Genomic DNA, 18,575 nt, shown 5'->3' with positions numbered 1-18,575 from the left:
TGAGTGTACGTATGTTTCAAGAATCTGGAAACTTTGAGATGAAGAGAGATTGTTAGTCTTATTTCATTAAGATGAATTTCTTCAGCGATATCACACTGTGCAGCTCTGACAAGTGTAGGAAGAGAACCCAGAGCGCCGTGATTTCTGAACTAGACCTTGAACCTATGCCAACAATAGAAGTTCAGTAGTTTGGGATCAGATCCCCAGTATCAAACACCGGTATTCATAGTCTTTGGCGTCTTCTTCTTGCCAGCACACTCCGTGTTCCCTCCAAAAATCTCCCACTCTGCTTGCTGCTTCTTTCACTGACTTCCTGCCACATCCCACTGCCAGAGGCTGAGGATGCCGAGTTGTTCTCCAAGAAAGGGCAATGTCCACTTTTCTCCTGAGCCTTCATTTTAAGCAGAACAGTAGAACAAATAAGTTTCATCTTCATTGTCCATCCTCTAAACAAACACCAAGAGAGTATTTTAGTAAAGTCTGAACAAAATATTCAATTAATTTTGCCATAGATTACATGACAATTTTCTGTTTCTAGGTATTCTGCTGAGATGTAAACATGTTTTTCTTTGAGCTGACATAAAAAAGGAATCAACCTACATTTTAAGTGTAGATCATAATTTATAAGCACACTGCTTAATGTATCAATGTTTATTTTGTCTTTATTCAAATTTCCCTTATCACCGACTCTTTTTTCTTCTGCGTCCTATTCTGTCTTTTGGATTTTGTTTTGGTTCCCTTAGCATTTACTTCACCTTGCAGAGATTATATTATTCCTCCCAAATCTCAAAAATGTTAAGCTCATTTCATTCACCACTTTTGGCTAAAGTAGCTGCTTGTGAATCTTTTCTGGTCTCCTTGACAACGTGATTCCCACTCCTTATTAACTTCCTTTTATTCTGCAGGAAAAATTCTAATAGAATTTTAAATCCTGTATGATGAAGAGTGGTATGAGAGCTTTGTAAATACTGTGCAATAAATAGTTTGCAAGTGCACTAACTTTTATTGTCTTGATTTCTTCTGCCGTAAACATTGAATCAAGAGAGCAGGAGAACTGGATTTAAGCTGGGAATCTTTATGGGTTCAGGGATAGCAAATGGCACTCTAGCAGGGATCTGTGTTCTTAAGAGCCCATCAGACTCATGCAGTTATATACCTTAATATTGATAATAATTTTTGATGTTATTTTCTTGCTTAAGATTAATGATGTGTAATTGTTTGGGAAGAGTGACAACTTCCCAGTTTCCTAATGCATTTTTTTCCCTAAATTCTAGTGATCTAGGTTTATACTTTAGGTTAGAATGTTATGGTACAGAATGACTGGTTGTGAAGTTACTTTATTTCTCTAATTTGTGTTTTCTAGATCAAGCTAATGCCTCCAGCTCCAAATGATGACCTGGCTTCTCTGAGTGAGCTAACAGACAGCAGCCTGCTTTATGAGATTCAGAAGCGTTTCAATAATAATCAGATATATGTGAGTTGCTACTCACCTATCAACAGTAAACTTTCAAAAAAGAGCAAATGAGACAATAGGAAAAACAGGAATACTATCATAAGTACTAGACAGTAACCTGCCCCAGACTCATGAATAATATTGAAATAGATCAAGGTGTATGTGTGTAATTTCTCAAGTTTATATAGGAAAAGCAGAAATAAAAAATGGAATAACACTTCAGATAGGTTTGTATAGAATTTATGTGTGTTTATTTCACAGAGCAAGTGCATTGGTAAAAATTGATGGGCACATGTAGTCTTCCCTCTCAAACTACGAAAAGATCCTTCCATCTTTAACATTATGTTAACTTATTTTTAATTTAGCACATGTTTACTGGAAATTTAAAAGAAATTTAGATTTAAGAAGCTTAGAATTCAACATGGGAGATTTAATTACTCATCATATCTTATGTTACAGAAATCATTCTCTATATTGTAATGTTAATCATCTAGATTATCCCAAATTCTTATCCCAAATTAGATTATCCCAAATTATTATCCCAAATCTAGATATCAAATTAATTAATTATAGCAAGGTTTTTGCAAAGCAAGTTTTCCTGGTTTTGCCATATTAAACTCAAGAGGCATCTGGTTAGGTGTAGATTATTCTGGAGAAAAATCTGCACTTGAAAATTTCAGTATCCCTGTTTATATATTATTCATAACTTATTTATAACTTACTGAACAGTTGAGTGACATGTTGATGTGAAACATGCAAATTGTTTTTAAATGTGTAAGTTGATTGCACTGCTTAGACTGAAGATTATGGAGAATTGGCATGTTTCAGTGAATACCTTTGAAATTTTGGGAAATTCAATTCTAGCTGTTATGGCATTCAATGATAATAAAAATTCTGTGTTTTAGAATCATGGATTAAATCCTATTTTATTATGAGTATTTCTTTTGCTTTATCTCACTTTCAAAGGCTCCAAACACAGGTAACTTTAACAGAATTCAGGAGGATCTACAGATACTCAATGTTTATAAAAAGGAAGTCGTCTTTTATTTTAAAATACTGAATATTCTACCTAAGATGATCTCATACCCTGCTCTGTTATTCTCCTTAGCTTAATGAAAATTTATAGGCAGTGATCACTAATATTCTGCTCAACAGCAACCACTGTGCTTTTGTGGAGTGTCAGCACCAATGCTGAAAACCCTTGCATCTTTGGATGATTTGGTTCTCAGACTTAAAAGGAAAAGTCCTTGGACTCTAGTTCCCAACCAAAATCTTAGCACTGAACATGTTCTGTTTCATGTTTCAGCAAGCTTAATAAAGTTCCATTCTGCAGGAAAATCCAACAGTGAAGTTAGAGGGGGGTGAGAGAGGAAGTAAATTACTACCTTTCAGGAGAAAAATAGTACAGTTACTGTGAAAGGCAATATTTTCTGCCTCCCCAAATCAAAATACTTCATTTTGAAAAAGGCAGCATGACTGGGACAGTTCACATGATGGTTTGGTGTCTGACCTCTTCAGAGACAGAGGTCTGGCATTATTGCGTTCTAAGAGCATGATAATGGCAGCAGCTACTCATGTGCAGTGAGAAGTATAGCAGCAAGGGGGACCTTCAATCTTATACTTGCATACATCTTTCACATATAAGTGTTTAAATATGAAATAATAAAATCTTGGCACCTTTGCAATCGTTGGATGGTTTCCTATTTTTAATATAGCCAGGATTTTTTTTCTATCTGCATGTACATATGTTCATATAGACATACACATGAATAAATACTTACATATGTATCAGTTGCTCTGTCTTATCCCCCAAGCAACGTATTTTAATGTATCAATTCAATGTAATCAATATAGCATTTCTAAATTGTGTCATCTATCCCACAAAAAATTTCTTGAGGAACTTATCTGGTAGGCATGGCGCATTTTTGTAGTTTAACAAATAGTAAATCACAAATTAACTTTCAAATAATCTACCAATAATATATGCAGTGCAATTCTTCTATGCATAACTTTCCATTATGAACTCAATTTTATTACAAAAAGAATAATTAATGTTATCTGAATTGTAAATTTTGATCTCAATTTAAAGTTATGAAGTTAAAAGTTCTGAATTTGCGAATTAAGTTTAGTATGTTGATAGCTAGATTTAAGAGGCTTTGCCAAAAGTCTGTTCTGGAAGAAAACCATTAGCCTGCTTAAAGATTTAATTTATTACTTAATAAAGAAATTATATCTTCTTCTTTTTTCAGACCTACATTGGTGATATACTGTTGCTTGTTAACCCATTTAAAGAACTGCCTATCTATTCCACCATGGTAAGCATTCGCTCTTTAAACTGTTACAGTGTGGATCTTTTTCAGTGGATTCATATAGTTCATTTGGCAGGCCAAACTCCTAAAATTAATTAACATATATGCCCTTTTTTATGTTAGGAGCATCTTAGTTTTAAAATTTTAGCAAAAATTTTTTAATTTCTTCCAAGAAAACACTGGTTTTTCTGTGTCTTATGTATGAAATATTGATAAAGTTTTGTATGAGCAGCAGCACTTTCCATTGTTTAAAAATAGTTGCTGATGCGTGACATGACCTTGGTGGTTTCTGCCACTGCCAACCTTGCAAAAATAGACGCATACTTCCCGCAGTGGTTGGTTGAGTTCACACCCCCCTTGCCCAAAACACGGTTACGGAGAGAACAACCTTGAATTTCCTTGCGGAAAGACTCAAACGGTTGTCCGTGCTCCGCACCGGGCCGCGCAGTTCAGACGCCATGCGGCAGCGAGCGCGGAACGCTCGGCACCAGCTCAGCGCTGTGCTGGGGCGGCCGTACGGCGGTGGCTCGTGTTGGGCGCAGGCAGGATGTGGGCAAAGGGAGCCCGAGTCCGTGTGTGCACTGTCATATGCACCAGGCCTCTTAGGAAGTGCTTCAGGTGTTTATCTGTTGAGTACTATTATCCTCGTCTTTCTAATCTCTTACAAGACAGACTGGTTGTTTACAAAGGGATTATCGTTTCAGCGCCTAGATGTTGATACTAACTTAAGTGGAATCTGTAGATCACTGAGAGCAACATAAATTCAAATTATTTGATCCCTGCTTCATCCTCACTCATCCATTTTAGAGACAGAGCATTAGCGTGACTCTTGATTTCTTCCCTCTCTCCACCGTTATTTTCTCATTGTTGCACTAAGATCACATTCCTGCACAGACGTCAGGCTCGCTGTTGTGTTAGCGAGTGTTCAAATATGTTATATAGCTTACAAGAATTATAAAGGGGTCAAAATTTGGTAAGCAAACGAGTCTGTGGCTCTTTGCTATGTCATGCGGGTTTGTGTGTATGAGCAGTAAATCTGAGAGAAAGAAATGCTGTGACATTCAATGGCAGTAGCAGCAGATTCCAAGTTGGGAGTCTAAATTTAGTTTCTAGAAATGGAAACCATCCATCATCCCCAGGGTTTTAGATGATGATGTTTTTTCCTGTCACCGTGTATTTTACATTAGATAGATGCATGATTTTGTGCACCAAGAGATAACTGTAACGAAAAAGAATTTAGGTGGTAGGCTTACATATTAATATGTTCCCTGAATGTTTGCTGTATCTTCTCTTGACATCTCTGTGATAGATATATTTTAGCAAGTTTAGCACAAGACACTTTTTGTCCTGGAATTGTTTGTGTCTCCTTGGACCATCATTGCTTTTACTCCATCGTTACTATCTGCATGCTATTGTGCATTAGGCAGGTATTTCCCAGATGATCAAAAAAACATGGTTGTAAATTAGCTTTGTTTTCTCTGTTTTTGAAATGCTCAAATATACTGCAGCAGCTTAGTTGGTATTATATTGAAGTCTGTAAGTGTTAGATGGTCTGTATACTAAGGTAATAAAAACTGATGATGCCAATTTCTCAGTAGACACTGACATGTTATATGATGTGGCTCATTAGTTAACATTTATGTTTCAGGTATGCGATTTGTTAGCTGTCGAAAAAAGAATGCAAGGATATATTGGGCATGATACTATTATGCCCAGGATGAAGCATTGAAAAGATTATCGTGTACATTTTTCAATAATAGCAACACTTTAGGTTTTCTTCCCTTTTTTTAAAAACACTTTTCATAACTTCTCGGCAATCTTTATTTTGTTATCCTACACTGACCTCTCACACTTTAGCTCCAATAGAATACTACTAAAATAAATCTTTTTATAAGCAATTATTCACTCTGAATTACATAAAGAATCATATGTTAATGGACACGGATATAGACTGCTTCCTATGCAATTCAATGCAATTGCTAGATGATAATATTAATGCATTTTTACACAGAAATACACTGTACTACTACAATATACATTACAGTAGCACTATATTGCTAAGATCCTGCAGAAACCACTTCAAAGGTATGATAGTAACTGCAGAAGCAGCTTGTGCTGCTGTCGTCCTGCTTTATTACATTTGTGCAGAATTTATTTGTGTCCAATTAGGGCAAATATATTCTTGAAGATTGTGTGTTAGAAAAATATGTAAACTTGCAGAGCACTTGCAACATTATGCAATGAGAATAAGTATGTGGAGGTTTTTCCTTCTGCTTTGTGACATGCTGAAACGATTCCTTGAGAATCGGTGCGGATTTAGTCTCGTTTAGTCTGGTAGCTCGAAAGGCCTAAATGAGAACAGAGCTGTTTTGGGGAGGATTCATTCAGCCACAGCGTTGTAGATGCCCCAAGATTCAATAGTTCAATATCTAAATCAATAAGACAGGCATGACACAGGAAGGGGTGATAAGCACCTGATTAGTTTGGAGAAACGAGCAAATGCAAAATGGCATCATGGTAGAAAGTCTGACAGAGAGAATATCCAGAGAAAACAGTACATGATGGGAAGGAAGGGATCCGGTTGTTTAAGTGATAGCATCCGGTATCATTCTAGATGCTTCAAAGTGTTCCAATTGTCCCACAGCTGCCATGGGTTTCTGTAGAGCCTGTGTTAATTTTCTAAACTTATGAGAAGGTCTGATAAAGGCTATGTAAAAAGGTAGGTAAAATTATTTATTTAAGGATATTTATAAAATGGTACAGTGTTTCTGCTCACAATCTTATCTAAATCACATTCTGTATATTCATTGTTCTATTTATTTATTCTGAAAGAACAAAATTGTAGACATTAGCAGACAAAGTTTTCTAAAATTTGCTTGCTATTAGCTAGAAGAACATCAGGATCAGGATTTCATCCTCAGAAAAAATTGACGTTTCAGCTGGAGATGATTGATTCTACTTGTACTTAAGCTTTAAGGATAGTACATGTTACCAACTATGTCTATTACAGAAGTTATTCTATATCGTGTGGAGAGTATTTGTCGGAAACTGCTCTGTCATGTAATAAACTTCTCTGTCATGTAATAAATTAATTAGTTTATAACTTAAGCCTTTGATTACAATTTTAACTTTTCATGGGGTGATCATATTTCTTCATGTAAGATGTTTAAGTCAAGACGTTGAAGAACTATAAATGGAATATATAAAAAGTAACTTACTAGGGTTTTTTTTACTTAGTGCACAAACCAGTATTGTTGAGTCCTTTAGTTATGTTTAATTTTGTATCTTAATTAAATCTTCTATGCTTACAGCTCTGTTTTTTTTAATTAAAATCTTCATAGATACTGTAATGGCACCACATATGTACATACAGAGATTCTGTTCATAGTGCTTAGGGTGCTTTAAAAAAGACCCGGGATTAGGGGGATAAAACATAATTAGTTTGAAATGTATTGATCATGTTAATTTTCTACAATTTTTCAGGTCACCCAGCTTTATTTAAGTAACTCTGGAAAATTGTGTTCCTCACTTCCCCCACATATATTTTCCTGTGCTGAAAGAGCATACCACATGCTATTCCAGGAGCAGCGTCCCCAGTGCTTTATCCTCAGGTGAAAATTTATCTTTCTATTAACTAATTTGTAACTCCTGCCTTTCAGCTGTTTCCCCCAGGACTCAACAGTTGAGATTTCCTTTTTATTTTTTCTTCCAACTGATTTCTTTCTGTGTACTGATCTCTGTATCATATGTTAGAACAAAATAGAACTGAAAAAGGTTTAATTACATCTCAAGTTCATAAATTCTCTCAGGGTATTGCCACTCCATCCAGCTGCATCTAATTTGGAGCAAAGAGTTCACGGTAAAGAATTCAAAACTGTTGTGTGCGTGTGTTAATGTTACACGGATCAGGATTAGAAATAGAATCTAATGATAATAAAAATGGGAAGTCCTTGACTAAATTACAAACCTCTGAGCTGGGGCACCTGTATTGGAGCTTCCAATCTGCCTCACATGTTTGTGTGGCCATAAGCTTGTTATTTAGCTCTCCAACTTCAAGATGGACTTCGACTAGTTCCTTTATCTACAGTGTTGCTGCAGTGAAAAAGAATTTCAGGATTGTGAAAAAATGTATTAGAAATCTCCAATGAAAGAGATTTTCATCCAAATATGCTAGTTTTATAATGGTAAAACTTTGGATTCACTTGGAATTTTTGATCCCCAAATCTGTTAATCCCTTTTCTTCCCTCACCCCAGCTGAAAATGAGTCTGTTGAATTTGATGTAGTTTCTTAAAGAAATTTGTTGTTCAGTCTTGTCACTTTGTCAATTCCTGTTGGTTGAAATATTGGCAAGAGTTTGCTGAAGTTCATGGGAGATTGAAAAAAAAAAGCTTGATTTTGATTTGATCAGGAATAAAGGGTGATCCATGTGATAAATCTTGTAATTGCTCTTGAACTACCTCTAATTATCAGAACATTGACTACTATGAAACGGAGAGGATATGATACTCAAAAGCAGCTAATAATGCTGTTTTAGAGTTACAAGAGTTAAAATGAACACATGAATACAACCGTATGTATTCATTTTTATGGCATTCTGTTTGTATGGATACAGACCCTTGTGAGTATTTGAAGTTCTGTATATTAAGTCTTCAAATACATCTGAATATTGTAATGAAATGTTTCTTTTAAAAGCATAGTTTATAAAAAAAGCCCAGAGTTTATCAGTTTCTAAATTATGAAAATGTGTAAATTAATTACATGTGGAAATGAATGTTGGTTGGTTGAAGCAAATGGTAACCTTTTATAAGCTAGTCAGAATGGAATAGCTACTTATTTATCCAGTGAACAGTGACATTTTAGCAGTGGTATTAACAATATTAGGAAATCATTACTGTATGTTCATAGTATCTTCTCATAAATATTAACTCTTATTAAGGTATAATAATTTTGATAAAAATAAGAAATACCCTAAGGCACTGTTTTCAGCATTTTCTTCAAAGTAGGAACTTGCGACACTGATAATTGATTAATATCTTTGTGAAGTTGCCTATAAGTGTAGACAGAGAAGAAGCAGAAAATAATATTTATTCACACTTCAAGAAAAAGTTTAGCTGCCAAGTATTGTGCAGTAGTATGCAAAGAATATTGTACTTAATAATAAATGGCTTTGATATCAGGGAATATTTGATACTGATGACTTTATATCAGGATGTCAAGGCATGTGTTAAGCCTCACTGTCTCGATCCCTGCCCAGCCCACCATAGCTTATTAGGAATGAGTGACGTGACGGAGAATGGGACAAAAGGGTGCATCAGCACTTGGCAAGATATTTGCATATCACATCAAGGCAACCCGTAGATATGGCATCCTAAAGTATCCTTTATGTGGATAATTAATCAGATCTAAAGGTCACTTGTGAAAATGGAAGCTGAAAGGAAAGCATCTGGTAATTTGGAATAGGAGATAAGTATAGCTGCAACTTAACAGAAACAGCTAGAAACAGTTCTTTGTAAACAGCTTTCTTCTACTAGCACTAAATGAGAAAAAAGAAGGGAATTGAGGTACTTTAGAAGTTCATAAAGAGGTATTAAAAATGGGATATTCTCATTATATTAGTTCATTGGTAGAATCTAAATAAAGAATGTCTGGAAAGTAAAGGTGACATAGGACATTTAGATTGGTTGTCTGACAATAATAATAATAATAGTAATAATAATCTGAAAAATATTCTTGATGTAACTCAAGTTATTCGTCTATCCCTTTTTCTGTCACCTGATCATGTGTGTGTGCATGAACCTGTGTGTGTGCTCAAAATGGATTTCTGCTTTCTTGCTATTTCAGCTGTAAAACAAGACTAGCTATCAGCAAGAGAAGGTTCTTCCACCACTGTGAAGGGTGATTCATTGGTTACATGTATGCTAATAAACAGCATGGAGCAGGACTTACTTTCTGGTCCTAAGGGCATGTGGTAGAGCATCCTGTCAGATTTTCTCTGACTTCTCACTTGAAGAGGGATTTGTGGAGAAGTTTTGAAGATCTCTGTTTCATTTCCTATCAGAACCAAATAACTGCAGTTCTGAAATTCTCCAAGATTTGGTGTTTTACTTTGTGTTCTTCAACATCTCTTATCAAGCATACTCTTCATTTCTGAGTAAGAAATTCTGTACAAGTTTGGCCTATGGTCAGTAATTTAAAAATATCTCCAGTTATGAAGCTGAGTTGTAAATACAATTCCGAGCATGGTGCAATGAGTGCGCCTAGTAACAAATTTTGAAAGTAAAAAAATGCACTTCTATCTAAACTAGAATCACAGGCTGAATGAAGATGGGGGAGCTCAGAGAAGATCTCCATAGCTAGAAAGGCCATTTCAAATAATCGCTTGGAAGGAGACAGTGGATTAACAAGTGAAAATGACTCATGTATCCATGAGAACTTATACTGGAATAAGCTGACTAGGAGTCCTTTTGCCCTTCTACCTTTGGCTGCTCATTTCCTCATTTCTACACCATCCTTTGTGTCAACACATTGAGAGACATTCAGGTAGTGGCATGCTGAGCTGGGCTGGAGAAATACTCTTGGGTCAAAATTACACCTGGCAAGGGTGGTGGTGATGTTGAGAAGCTATTTTAAACTCAACCTGTTCCAAAGCCAAATTCTTCTAGAAGTAAAATGAGTTGCCAGAGCAGGACTAGAAGGGCACAATGGTTTTTGTAGTCATTTTGGCTTAGACTAAATAGTTCCTATAACCCTTGTACCATGTTTGCTGCTGCTGTAATATTGGAATAGTTGGCCTGAGCCACTGTTAAGTCAGAGCTCTTACAGTTAGGAGTATCAGTGTGCTACTTAGGAAAATAACTACAACAAATCAGAAGGGTGCTAATTTTGCTTGGCTTTATTAGTGGTATATCCAGTGAAAGTAGATTATCCCTGCGGGTATGCACTAATCTCAAGACAAAATTCTCTTGGTATCTGCAAGATACACCATTTTGGCATATGAGCACTCTTGGAATTGCACACCAAGGGTACAATTTCACATTCTGTTGTCGTCATTAGCAAGGGAAATATGATGCAATTATAGAATAAAACTCTTAAATCTATATTTATATTTAGGTCTACTTTATTTTTACTTAGAATAATACTTTATAGTATAAGTAATTTGTTAGTATAATTTAAAACATAATTATGCTTTAGTTTTATTATGAAGATTTTACCATGAGAAGAGGTTATAGTTTTGATATGCATGTTGTGATATGATATGGAGCAGTGAGAATTAGTACCATACCAGTATTTTACTTTTCATGTGCAATTCTCCAAATATATCTAGCTTAACTATTAAGTGCCAGAGTAGAACAAAGTGATAGCAGTATGTATAACTCTCACCTGAATTCTTCATGAAAAGTCTGTTTGTTATTTTAAAATGCAGTAATTTCTTTATAGAAGTCTTTTATTTTATTTTCAGTACATTGAGTTTCCCACAATCTTTTCAAAAGGACTGGGAAGAATATCAGAAAAAGTACCCTTGTTCATGTTAATCCTATCATCTTCATGAAGCTTTGTAGCTTGTTTATTTTGTGGAGATAAAGCTTATTTCCTATTAGCAATGTTTTTCAGTTCTTTTTTTTTGCTGCCGAAGAGTAATTACAAAAAGATACTTCCCATGAGCTTAGTGGCCATTACTAATGATTCATGAATTACTCTTCTATTGAACACATACTGTTGCTAATGAATTCTGCATGCAGTGTAACCCTTAATGATACTGTTTTTCTTAGTCTAGTCATTTTTGCCTCCCACGTTTTCCCAAGAGATGATAATGAGAAGAGATGAAAGCACCTGAGTTGGAATGTAGTTGCCTAATGTCCAAAGCTATGGTCTTAAAAATCTTGCTAAACTACCAGACTCTACTTTCTGACTTTAACGTGCTACTTCAATTTTCAGCCCATTTGTGTGTTCAGGAGAGGTTCATAGTTTCTGGCAGGGCAGAGTCTTAAACTACCATTTATTTAATGCTTAAGCCTGACTGGAATCCAGGAATTTTACATTTCTGTACCAAAGTCCCTTATAAGCAGCTTTCTCAAAGCATTGCTAATTCACATCACTGAGATCAGAATCTTTATAAATCAGAGATTCACCCATGAGCAGTTGTGCTGCTCATAACTCTTGTCCTGTTCTTTCTCTGTCATATAACTTCCATCTGGTATTTGTTTATTTTGTTTATATTGTTTTTTGTCTCTAGTGATATGTTTAGAGTAGAAGTCTTTCAGGGCCGGATCATTTCTATATTGTATCCTTAGCCAGATATGGTTGGAGTCTCCTGACTCCACACAAATGGTTGTGATAATGTTAGCAATTAAACATAAGGAAGCAGGGACATCACCCTTTTCTTTGGGAATAAACAACAGAGATTTTGCAGTGAGTGCTCCTGTAATCACAAGGAAAAGGTTTGTAGCTGCAGATCTACTGTGGCTTCTCCCTGAGCACAAAAAACAAGCGAATAAAAAGTCAGCACTTCTGTCATGAGTATGGCTGTCTCAGAGTGCTAATCTACCTGCTATTTGCAGAAACAGCATGGGCTTCAGTCAGATGAAGAAAAATTCTCCCTTCTGTAGTGTCATCACCTAATATTTACCTCTTCTGTTTTTTGTGCCTAAAGACAGTGTAGGTATGGAAGTGTCACAATCTTTCTGTAGCATACAGAACTCGGTGTGTATCAGAGCACCTTAAGTCTGTTTAGTAGAAGACAAGTTTTAAGACCAAGAGTAAGCCGAAGAAAAATTTCCAACAAATGTTTAAAATATAAGAAAAAAATCAAAATGGAAATCAACAAAATGGTCTATCAAATATGAGATGTTCTTTCCTAGCAGCAAGACTCTTTTGTAAGGTGTTGTTCACACAGGAAACAGATTTAGCAAATCTTGAATTTTCCTATTGGGGCTGCTTTGGAGAGTTGCCCCAAAAACTGAAGACACCAAATCATGAACGGCAAATATCCATCTCCATGGTATTTCCTCACAGATCTGGAAGAATACTTCTGGACCGATGCCCTGGAGTTAACTTAGGACCAGACCAGTCCTTTGAAGGGAAAATGAAGCGTTAAAAGTATCTTTTTCAAGTTTATTCTTTAATCTAAGGAAGTCCATTGTTTTGCAACTTAAATTAGAAGATATAGAGTGCTAAGGAATTTACTGCTCTGTTTAGTGGTAGAATTCCTCTGTTTCCTGTTACGTGATTCAGTGAAAATGGAAATCTAGCTTTGCCAAACTTGCTTCACAGTATATGAGTTTGAATTTTGTCTCTCTGACACATCAATTCTCTGCTTTGTCTACTCCCTTTGCTTCATCCAGGCTGACTGGCTCTCCCCAAGCAACAAAGCAGGCAATGTAAAAAAAAAAAAAAATTTTTTTAGTCTTGTAAAGTGAATCACTCATTACATAAAATATTATACCTAAATATCAGTGGCAAGATATTCCAATAAATGTACGACTGCAAGGAGATTGCTTGCTTTGCAGAGGCTGCGTATGCTGTATGAATGTACAGAAAAGAGAACAGGCAGTGGAACACTGAAGCATCTTCTGCAATGACAAAGCAGCAGACAGTGCTGTATCCATTTAAGTGCTGTACAGCAGTTAGTTGAGAGTTAACTGCTCAAAGCTCCGCTTATACTTCTGTCATTGCTACTTTCTTTATAAATTGCATGTAATTAGGAATATTTCTTGTAACCCCTAATTTATAAATTAAGAAAATTTGTCATTTTCTGCTTTGACCTCTGCATTATGTTGAAAACCTTACACAGATTTGAGGTAGGGTTCTTAGGATAACGTTATTACATACTGCTAGTGGAAGGAAGCCCCTTGCAAACCCAGCGGCAAACCTTCTGTGTCAAAACTTTGTGTTTCCATTGTAAGAACACATACATCATCACGTTTTAAAGAAGTTCTAGAACTGCACTTTAGAGTCTTACAATTCCAGCAATGTTAAAGCACTTAATTTTGCAGAACATTCATAATGTCCCATTTAAACTGTGTGAAGCTGTGTTTTCATCTTCAAATTCAATAAAAACCTCACTACTATTTCACTTTAATGTTGCCTGTTTCAGTTTTCTTTGTGACTTTGGTCTTTTTCTGCTGCTATCTATTCCCCTAAACATCACAGCAAGTGTTTGCTACTGAATAGGTTAAAAAAGGAAAAAAAAATCCATTTAAAGCTGTCGCAATGATCCATATCAGTCTTTTTTTTTTTTCAGTCACTTCACATCTAATCAAGTGTTCACTCATTGAAATTGTTTTTTACAAATTTACAACAGGAAAACATTTGGCCAAATTATTGAAGAGTTTACTACCAGTTATTCACAATTGCTCTTAGTTTATAGCAAGCAACCATCACTTATGCATGCTTAACACCAGGAGCTGACTTTGTATAAAATTCGTATGAAAGTTACAGAATAAAATAACATTATGTTATACACTTAAATAATTAATAGGTGGACTTTTTGTAATCAACATCTTTCTGACTGCATTTTGCTCCTGCTGTTCAGGATATGAAAATGCATTATGCACTGACAAGATAAGTGAGGAGCTGTCTAGGAAGCCTAAGTATAGTTTATAGGCTTGTTAAAAGCTAGTGATGCTTAGTCAATCAAGCCAATGGTTTATGGGATGCTGATGGCTAATTTGGTGAATCAAAAAAACATAATGAATATATCAAATGAAATGTTCTAATTTTGTATATGTTAGCAGCCAAGAATGTCAATATCCAATGGTTTTGTTGTGATATAAATCATATTTTTCAGCCAAATAATCTGTAACAAAGAGAAATCCTTGTCTTTTACAGTGGAATGCCTTGAAAGCTTTTGATTTCCTCAGTTTAGCATCACCACAGGCATTCTGTTCAAGTTAATAATATCTAATTTTTATGTTATAATTCAATGTTTTATAAGTACAATGGGCTACTGCAGTATACTTATAGATTTGGACATCCTATTTATAATAGAAGATTTTTTAGAAATACACTTTCCACTTTAGTTTACTTTAGAGATATAATTTCCAACTAACATGCAGGGTTGTTCCATTACAGATATCACTACTGATGATACAAAATACATTATTTTATATTTAGCAGTCTTGCTTGAACATGTTTATTTCAAATCTAGAAACCTCAGTCATGGAGCAAGACCCAGTGTCTCACTTAAGTACTCTGCAAACTGAGAAGAAAGAAATTATTCTGGTCCCCCAAAAGCTTGCAAGCTTGCTCTCTCTTCCCTGACTATATCTTACTATCAAAGTGGGAATGCTCACGGTTTAGAGTGGTACAATAAGAGGTTTGTTTCAGAAGTTCATACAGAACAGCATGCATATCTATGCTGATCGAAATCTTCTTTTAAAACTGGCAGAAATCTTATATGAACAAATTCTGTCAGAAGTTTTCCAGCATTTCCGATTATAATTCAAGTACTGCAGGAGTAGGGGTTTTTGTTTGGTTTTTTTAGGTATTTCTGCACTTCTGAATGTGGTACCTTTGGTCACAATTGAAAATAAATGCAGACAATAAAACCCTGTAACTTATATGGTCTGAAATGGCAGGTACGTTCCTCCTTACATGTTTTATATTGTGTCATATTTTTCACCAAACAGATGATTTATAGGATTTATTTACACTGGAATTGACAGTTGTCAAACAATAATGATCCAGTTATCCAAATTCATAAAAATATAGACAAACCTGGCTAATAGGCAGAAATTGAGGGTAAGCAAGATGTGCTTCTCAGTACTTGCAGGAATTAATTCTTAAAATTTTGCCTGGAGTTTGCTGTTTTCTGACTATTTTAGCTGGGTGTCCTTGGTTAACTCCTTCTAGGTGACGGTTCTGACTAAGTTCCCTTCCACCCAATAACTTTTGAACCTGTTGGCCTCTAACAGCCATAGAGGTCTCAGAGCTGGGATGTTCACAGAGGCTTTCTGGGTTTTGGGAACTCTCATGAAGGCGGCTGTAATTCCAACCACAGCTATTCTGAAAAGGAACATCCAGGCAGTTCATGTGGACTGTCCATCAAGCACATGCTTAGCACTGAGCTCACCAGTGTGATTGGTGCCAGTAGCCCAGCTAGACTGGCACAAGGTAGTGGAAGAGCTGGGTCATAAGCCAAGTGCAGTGGATTTGCAGGGTGTAGCTTCTTTAGTTCCTCTAGTTGTAGAACATCTTGTATTCTTGCATCACATGCCTTTGTATTTTCACACTTCAAATTGGACTTTTTCCTAACAATTTCAGTTTTTGAATGTTTTATTTCAAAACAGAGTTTATTTTTTCTTATTATTCATATTATTTTAAGATACAGAGACTAGAGTTGTAACTGAGGTTGTATGAACAAAATATTAACAAAGAAATAGGAACTAGGCCCTCCATCAGGTAGTTACATAGGAAAGTTAGAAAGCCAAAGGAGGAATAAAATGAGAAAGCTTAGTGGAACTTGCCTAAAGCCCATGCTGAGCACAGACTTTCAAATTCTCTGTCCTTTTTTCTTTACCCTTGGAGTACACTGTCTCTACTGTTTTCCTACTTTAACCTTCTTTATCCATGAAATAAACTGTCTTTGCTTTGCCTGTTCCGTAATGTCTTAGAAGTTCTGCTGTGGAAGAATGGTTTTCTGCTGCAGTGCTAACTTATCCTCCACCTCCAACCAAAAGTTATAAGAAACCAACTTTCATATTGTAAATTACATTTTGAAAAATATAGTGATGAAACAATTATTTAAAACAGAGAAAAGGAACTGTTCTCTAAACAGAATTAAACTGTTAAAGCAAAGATATTGTGGACAATGGGGATGTTACAAAAACTTTTACTCCACCTCAAAGGAAATAGAATAAACAAGACCTGGTTCAAGATGCCAAATTACTTTTTCATTGATAAACTATTTATTGCCCCAAATGTTCCAAACAATTACATCATCAATTAAAACTTTACATAACATGGTGTTTCTTTCTCAGTGCTTCAACCTGTATTTCACCAGGAGTATATGCATATCCTTTTGAAATGCACAGAACAACCAAATGACGTGTCTCTCAGCAACCACGTTCTAGTGCATTCTGACCCCTGAACTGTACTCTAGCAACCACTATAGCCAGCAAGCTCCTGTGACACCGCTAGACAGAATGTCAATCACTGTAAAAGTAACACTTGAGCTGAGAGTGTCGAATCTTTGTAGCTGTGTCACTACAGTGTTTAGGAAACAGCAATCTTCGGAAGAAATACTCAGGAAGGGACAGAAACAGTCTACTTTATGCACCCTTGCATGGTCCTGTGTTATCTGGGCCACAGTTAGCTTGCAGTGAAAAACAAAATGTAGCTTTATTTAAAAAGTGAATCAAAATAATTTTTAAGTGGGGAAACTCATGACAAACAGTCCAGTTCCTTTATTTAAGAAGGCATTTTTCTGTTTTTAATTATAATTTGCATGTCTGCTTTGTAATACTCGAAATCAAATGCACAGGAAATGTTATTTTAGCACCCCTTCTGCCCTACCTCCCTAATTTCTCCAGTTGTGAGAAAGTTTTTTTTGAAAAATACACCCACGCTGCTAATCCTGGAAAGGCCTTCTGTTAAAGAAGCTATTTTTGGCAGATGAAGTTGGGCATAAGCAAGCAAAATAATAAAATACTACAACAATTTGTTAAATATCAAGCCTTGTTCAGCGCTCAGAATGATACAAATATTTGTCTGCTGGATATAAAGGGCAGTACACATTGGACAAGTTGTGAGTTGTTAGAAACTATGAATTATTTCAGATCTGATTTTCAAACATATATGAACACTTCTGCTCAGTGGCATCATCTGTAACTGTTCTGACCTTCAGAAATGTTCCTTAACAGCCGAAATAACCAAAGAGACACTGTTGCTAATCCAGTTGGTAACCTGTGGTATAGTGATAGCAGGTTGCAGAGGTGATTTTTGGATTAAGTATGTTGTGGAAGGACAAGATTCTTTCATCATCATGACATACAGGTGCCAGTGGAGTGGCCAGTGTGAGTGGGCAATAGGAGATGGCATGAGGTGGGGCAAGATAGGTGGAAAGAGAAATTTATATCTGTCTGTAAGCTCACTGACTTTCTGGACAATACAGGCATAAGATCAGTAATTTGCAAGAGTATGAAATTCCTCTAGGGGGAAGAGTATCACAGGACTAATGCCCCGTTCACTTTTTTCTGTTCCTGTTAGTGATAACTAGCAAAGGAACACAGAATTTGGACAATACCATTATAAAGACAGAAAGTTAATCCTAATTCTTAAGAACAGAGGCAGCAAGGTACAATTAACATTTGGAGAGTGAAGTCGTTGTTAAGAGGGCAGAGATGCATGCAGATTTTAGAGGGTAACATCAAGTATCATGTGGCCTTCGAAACTCTGAAGTCAGAAGCTGAAGGTCTGAGCAAGGGATAGTGCTCTTATGGAACACCTTGTCAATCGTGTAGTGATACTAGCTTCATATTAGCTGTGACAGTGACCTTCTGGACTTCACATGGTTTCCTTCATTGTAAGCCCTGGTTTAAATATGGCTTTGTGACCCGTTATTTGAGGTCTTTGCATAACATATATCCAGGTTGCAAACCTTTGCAGTCTTGGACCGTAAACCTCCTACTGATGTCAATAGGAGTTTGAAGTCCTGGGTCAGACTCCAACTCATTATAGAACGTGGAGAACATAGATAAAAACAGTTTGACACATCACATATAGTAATGAGATATCTGTCTTGTCACCTAAGACTACAGTTTACCAGGTAAACAAATAAGACATTCACCAGAGCTGCAGGTATGTCCTGTAAGAG

At 35.9% G+C, this 18,575-nt stretch overlaps 1 protein-coding gene across 1 annotated transcript in view; it reads left to right on the top strand.

Annotated features, from left to right (window-relative positions):
• Positions 1-1,363: 1,363 nt before the first annotated feature.
• The window catches only part of LOC104623571 (unconventional myosin-XVI-like), a gene marked incomplete at both ends in the record, with an annotated part of 123,630 nt that continues 106,418 nt past the window's right edge, over positions 1,364-18,575 (top strand). The window contains 3 exons of the mRNA XM_010290702.1: positions 1,364-1,474; positions 3,703-3,768; positions 7,246-7,373. Of these exons, the coding sequence (XP_010289004.1) occupies positions 1,364-1,474; positions 3,703-3,768; positions 7,246-7,373 (305 nt within the window). The remainder of the gene's footprint in view (positions 1,475-3,702; positions 3,769-7,245; positions 7,374-18,575) is intronic.

Source organism: Phaethon lepturus, unplaced genomic scaffold (assembly GCF_000687285.1).
Source record: "Phaethon lepturus isolate BGI_N335 unplaced genomic scaffold, ASM68728v1 scaffold3987, whole genome shotgun sequence".
In the NCBI taxonomy this organism is placed as follows: domain Eukaryota; kingdom Metazoa; phylum Chordata; class Aves; order Phaethontiformes; family Phaethontidae; genus Phaethon; species Phaethon lepturus.
The sequence above is the reverse complement of the archived record's forward strand: the minus strand, read 5'-3'. Positions and strand labels throughout refer to the sequence as shown.